Source organism: Candoia aspera, chromosome 16 (genome assembly GCF_035149785.1).
Source record: "Candoia aspera isolate rCanAsp1 chromosome 16, rCanAsp1.hap2, whole genome shotgun sequence".
Lineage (NCBI taxonomy): Eukaryota > Metazoa > Chordata > Lepidosauria > Squamata > Boidae > Candoia > Candoia aspera.
In genome coordinates, this window is record NC_086168.1 from 3,048,578 (window position 1) to 3,054,577 (window position 6,000).

The following is a 6,000-nucleotide window of genomic DNA, read 5'->3' on the forward strand; positions in this document are numbered from 1 at the left end:
GGCCTTCCAGAACAGTGTTTCTCGACCTTAGCAACTTTAAGATGTGTGGACATCAACTCCCAGAATTCCCCAGCCAGCATGCTGGCTGGGGAGTTCTGGGAGTTGAAGTCCACACATGCTGAATGGGGAATTCTGGGAGTTGAAGTCCACACATGCTGAATGGGGAATTCTGGGAGTTGGAAGTCCACACATGCTGAATGGGGAATTCTGGGAGTTGGAGGTCCATACAAGTTGAATGGGGAATTCTGGGAGTTGAAGTCCACACATCTTAAAGTTGCCAAGTTTGAGAAACACTGCTCTAGGAGAGCCTGTTAGTCTACGGTAGCTGAAAATCTAGCTTGCTAGTCCCTTTTCTGACATCAAATGGGAGACGCTTTCCTGAAGAGTGCTCTTTAAGTGATGCTCTTTAAGTGATACGCCTTGATTGTGTATCCAGAGAATTCTCCAAAGTCATTTTCATCGCCTGTTTTATTGCTCTGTGCTGTTCCGGGAGGGTTAATACCACACCGCCCACAAAACATCGAAGCTCACGTCCCTCTCCCCGAACCTGAAGACCTGGGATTTGTTGATCCCCTCGGACTTTTAATGAAACAGGGCGGTTGGAAAAGATGCTGCCAGGCCCTTCCAGCAGCCTATAAAAGGGAGCGGTGGTGGCATTCTCGGGAATTTGGGAAGCTCTGACACCAGAAAGGGTGGGTTGGGCTGAGCTTGCCCAACTCGAGCTTAGCGTAAAGCCAGGGCTGAGTTTCTGGGCCGGCTTGTCTTTGGTGGCCCAGGCTTCGGGGCAGCGTGGCCGTTGTGAGCTGCCCAGAGTTGCTTCAGATGGGCAGCCATATACATCTATAAAACAGAATATAGAATAGAGATTACTCTGTGCCTCATGAATCCAACCCATGGTGGCTGCTGATACCATCCTTCCTTCCCACTCACCCCTTTCCCCCCCCCTTTTTTCTTTTCTAGTGCCTGGAGAAGTTCCCCGTGATTCAGCACTTCAAATTTGGCAGCCTGCTCCCTATCCAGCCCGTTGCACCTTAAGGGGGCCTTCTGGAGGCGGAGGGACCTGGGTGGGGGGGAGCCCTGGAGAGAGGCAAGGGGGCTCCCCTTCCAACTCCCCCCACCCCCCCACCGGCCCTGCTGCTCCTCCCTCTTGGCAGCGGCCTGGCGGGGCAGAGCCATGGAGGAAGAATCTTGCATTGGCGCAGAAAAAGGCAAGGGCTGGACTGGACTCCGGGCCACTGCTGCCCACTCCTCTGCCCCCGTTCGTTGTTTGCCCCAGAGTAGTTGGTACTCCTAGGATGGCGGGGTGGGCGGTTTGCTTCTTTAGGCTCTGCTGTATATTTTGCTGGGGAAATACACACGCTTTAAATTTAGGGACAAGCTCACCATGCTTGCATTCTTCCAAAGGCTCCCCCCCCCCGCCTTGGATGATGGGGGCGGGGGGGTTAAAGAGAGCGACAGAGGACGGTGCAAGCACCTTGTTGTCCAAAAGGAGCTTTTTTTTTGCTTTGGGTCGGGGATCAGGGAAGCTGATAGGTTTTCTGTTGCCTGAAGCGAGGAGGAAGGACCACCTCCAGCCAGTTGGAGGATGCTCAGCAGGGGTTTCTGAAGCTGCCAGGAACGGAGACCCGGATAAATTTTAAGCACAATCCTTGTCTTCTTTCTTGCTCCTGATCTTCGGCACGAAGCCGCTCCCTCCGTCACCGCGGGTTGGCTTTGAATCTGGGGGCATCAATATTGCCATAGCAGCAGCCCCCCCCGCCCCCTTCCAGGCGTGTCGGACCGTGGCTCCCATCGCTCCCACCCTGCCAGCCTAGCCAGGGGATGGGAGTTGTAGTAGATGTGTCTGGAGACCCCCAGGTGTGAGAACACCATGATGACTCCTTGAGCAGCTGGGCCGAAACGTTTCCCCTCAACAGTTTCGGGGCAGAGTGGAGGGGAGGGCTCAGGCGTCCGAAGCCTCCAACAACCGTCTGGAAATGCAGAGAAACAAAAGGCAGCGCGTCTCCGATCTGCGGGAACATCAAAGCTGCTGGCCGAGCAGCCATACGGAGCAGCTCAGTTGCCTTTTCCCCGGGTCAGCACAAAATCTCAGATCTGTTAGGTGGCAAACCTCCCATCTTCGGGGGATCGTGGCCTGGGGAAGCAGAATTGAGGGCTGTGCCCTCCAAGGGTCGGGGCGGGGGTCAACCTGAGCCACTGCAGCCCCCCCCCCAGTGTGAAAGGATTGGGGACTTGCAGCCCCGAGCGACTGGTCTGTAGAAGCCTGGCTTCCGATTTGGGCTTGCAGGCTGCAAAATTGGAGGGGCTTTAGCAGATCTGGAGATTTCCACTTTCCTAGGCACTGGGAGGCCACGTCTCCTAAGCCGTACTTGGAGGAAAGATGCTTGGGAAACTTTCCGTTCCTTCTGACAGCCGAGGGCCAAACATCTGCCCCGCAAAAACCCTGAATTGAAGCCCGCTCGAAACTCTCCCCCTGCTCTTCCAGTAATGCCAAGCCCGGCTCCGTAATCCTGGCACTGCGTAGATAATTTTCTGCCCCTCATTGCCCCGTCTTCTGTTGCAATTTTAGGGCCCTGCCCCAAACTGCCTCCCTCCTCTTTTTTCAGAACCTGGAGCTGGTACTGTTTCAGACCTTTGCCCGATGCCTTCTCGGCAGCCATCCTCTTGGCCGACTCTAACTTTGCTCTGGAGCTCTAACCCACATCTTCAAATGCAAAGAGTCCATTAGCCTTGGTTAGTCCTCTTTATTTATTGATTTCTTTCTCTTCCGCTCTCGTCTGGAAAGCCGGCTTGCGTTTGTACTTACAGACCCAGATAGGATCGGTAGATGCCACGCACCCACACACACACCCCTTTCCGATGAGCTGGATCCCTTTCTCCCTTTGGATTTTGGGCAAGCCAATTTGAAACCTTTCTCACTGCAGAGAAATCCTTTGTAAGGATCACCGTTGCCAAAGCTCTGCGCTCTGGAAAGCAGGGTGCATTTAGAAGGGGCTTATATTTGGGGCAAGACGGGCCCCTCAAGATAAAAATCCACCTCCCCTTTAGCCTAAACCAGGGGTCTCCTGAAGGTGCCGGGCTTGTCCTCTGCCGCCATTCGATGGGTTAGCTCGGGAAAAGGGCTGGACTGGGTCAAATATTGATGCAAACAGGACAGGGGTGCCGTCAATCTCCCTGTCTTCCTTGAAGCTGTATAATCAGCCCCTCTGGGTGAGAAGATAGCTTTCTTTGGACCCCTCCTGTTCAGTGGATCGGGGTTTTATTCCCCCTCCCCCAGCTGAAACCCAACGCAGCAAGATCCTCTGAGCAATACCAGCCTCTCGTTTCGAGAGCCTGGGATGTTTCCAACCCCTTCCCCAGCTTCTCGGCCTTTTGCAAGCTGGATATTTAGCCAGGATGGGAGCCCCGAGGAAACGCCGGGGCCCTTAAGGGGCTCCATCGGAAGTGGCAGATGGCGACCGTCTGGTAGACGGGCTTGATCTGACAGCCATGTGGGGAAGGTTTTCCTCCCTGTCCGGCCTCTTCCTGCCTCGAGAAAATTGGGAGCAACCCCTTGCGCAGAGGATCTGGTGGAGATTTTTCTTTTTTCACCGAGACAAGGGAGCCCTAGATCTCTAGCTGTAGAAAATCCTTGCCTCCATTTCTAACTCAGCCGGTTCGGTAGGTTTCGGTGTGTTGCAAAAACCTGCTGAGCCTGTTTGACCAAACCTGGGAGGGGAATTCCAGGAGGCCCTTGGTTACAGCATGAAAGGCGAACCCTGGGTTGCTCTGCCGTTTATTCCATTTTAAAGGACCCTCCCCCTTTTTCCCCCTAATTCCAGCCCAAGTAATATGGGGTGGTGGGTGGTGGCTGCGTGTAACTGCAAAGAGCAAAGAGCAAATTCCAACCACTTATCTCCTTGCCTTGCTTTTATATAGCCTACTCTAGAGCAAGAATTCAGGCATCCTGCTGTTGCACTTTGAATGCCGGTGCACAAACATGCCTTTTGAAGCTGTGATCAAAGCAAGGGGCAGTGACGGGGAAGGGGGGACCTTGCACGTGTCTACTCAGCCCTGGGGAGGAGACCCCCCTCCCCCCAGAATGCAGAATGTCCCTTTCTAGCTGTTCCTGCAAGAAACAAAAAGTGCTATCAGTGCCTGGAGGGTGGCACCTTCAATTAAACAGGATTGGACTCTTTCTTGGCGTTACCTAGCCTTTATTAATACCAAATATTATTGATGGCCACCTCCTTGTTCCTTTTGCCGAATGGTCAGAGAGATCTAACCAGATGTTCCTAGATTTTACAGTAAAATAGCATAGCTTCGTTTGGTGGGAGTTTATTTGGATCCTCCGGTGGCTCCCTTTAGTCCAGTGTTTCTCAACCGTGGCAACTTTCAGGTGGGTGGACTTCAACTCATAGAATTCCTCATTCAATTCTGGGAGTTGAAGTCCACCCACCTGAAAGTTGCCAAGGTTGAGAAACACTGCTTTAGTCTGTCTGTCCCATCTGCAGTTCTGCTCTGCTTGCATGTGTCCTTGACCCAGAATGGTTGACCTGGCATCCCTCCAGGGCTGTAAGCATCCCACCTGGCCCTCTTCTCCGGCTTTCTTAGCGTGTTGGTTTGAATTAAACCTGTTGAATTTTGCCCTGAGTTCTGCGAGTTTTGTTCAGTGTCCGATTGATATATTTGTTGAGCTTTTCTTAAGGGTCTAGGTAGAGATGAACCTTCTCTCTTGCTTCTCCTGACTGGTGAGTCGGTTGCTCTTCTCTGGGATTTCCAGATGGCAAACATGGGACCCCTCTACCCCTTTATGTCTCTACTGCAACAAAAACAGTCCGGCAGGGTTGGTTGGCCTGAGACTTAGTCGGCAGATTGAACTCCTGACACATTTTAAAACAGCCACTCCAGACCAGTCCAATCTGTTTAAGCTTGGATAACATTCCTCTCCTTCCCTTAACACCCCCTGAATTTTTCTAGAGGGACAAAGCTGACCCCAGGCCTCAAATGTTTTCCTTTTTCACTTTTTAGAAACTTTAATTCTGGGGCAAACAACTTCATATGGGCTGGAGGTAACCTAAATTATCATTTAGGCCGAACGTGGGATCAGTTAAATTACATAGTTAACAGAATGGCTCCCTGTGCTTTTCATAATTCACCTATCACAGTAAGAAGAGTAAAATAATAATATAATTGAATAATGTAATGATAATAGTACGCTTTTGAGGGAATCAGGGTGGCACCCAATTCCTAAGAAATTCGTTTGCTTGGGAGGAGAGCAATGACAAATCTCAATAAAATAGTTAAGAGCAGAGACATCACACTGACAACAAAGGCCCGCATAGTTAAAGGAACGGAGTTCCCCATAGCGACATATGGCTGTGAGAGCTGGACCATCAGGAAGGCTGAGAGAAGGAAGATCGATGCTTTTGAACTGTGGTGTTGGAGGAAAATTCTGAGAGTGCCTTGGACTGCCAGAAGATCCAACCAGTCCATCCTCCAGGAAATAAAGCCAGACTGCTCACTGGAGGGAATGATATTAAAAGCAAAACTGAAATACTTTGGCCACATAATGAGAAGACAGGACACCCTGGAGAAGATGCTGATGCTAGGGAGAGTGGAGGGCAAAAGGAAGAGGGGCCGACCAAGGGCAAGGTGGATGGATGACATTCTAGAGGTGACGGACTCGTCCCTGGGGGAGCTGGGGGCGTTGACGACCGACAGGAAGCTCTGGCGTGGGCTGGTCCATGAAGTCACGAAGAGTCGGAAGCGACTGAATGAATGACCAACAACCCATAGGATACAGGAAACGACGTCCTTCCAGATCTTGATGGGACTGATGAAGATGGGTATGGTTAAGCTTTGAGGAAAGATGACCCTGGAGAATATTTTAGCTGTCTTCAAATTCTGAAAAAGGTGGTGCCTAGGGGAAGGTTGGGGCCTGCTAAGAACCGCTGACACTGGTGGTGATGGACAACAAAATGGAAACAACTAAGCTTGGTAGCATTACTTGCAAAGAAG

General features: G+C 51.6%; 1 protein-coding gene across 1 annotated transcript in view; it reads left to right on the forward strand.

Annotated features, from left to right (window-relative positions):
- PTPA (protein phosphatase 2 phosphatase activator) overlaps positions 1-4,625 on the forward strand; it is a 39,150-nt gene extending 34,525 nt beyond the window's left edge. The window contains exon 10 of the mRNA XM_063316084.1: positions 961-4,625. Within this exon, the coding sequence (XP_063172154.1) occupies positions 961-1,035 (75 nt within the window). The 3' untranslated portion in view covers positions 1,036-4,625. The remainder of the gene's footprint in view (positions 1-960) is intronic.
- The last annotated feature ends 1,375 nt before the right edge of the window (positions 4,626-6,000 follow it).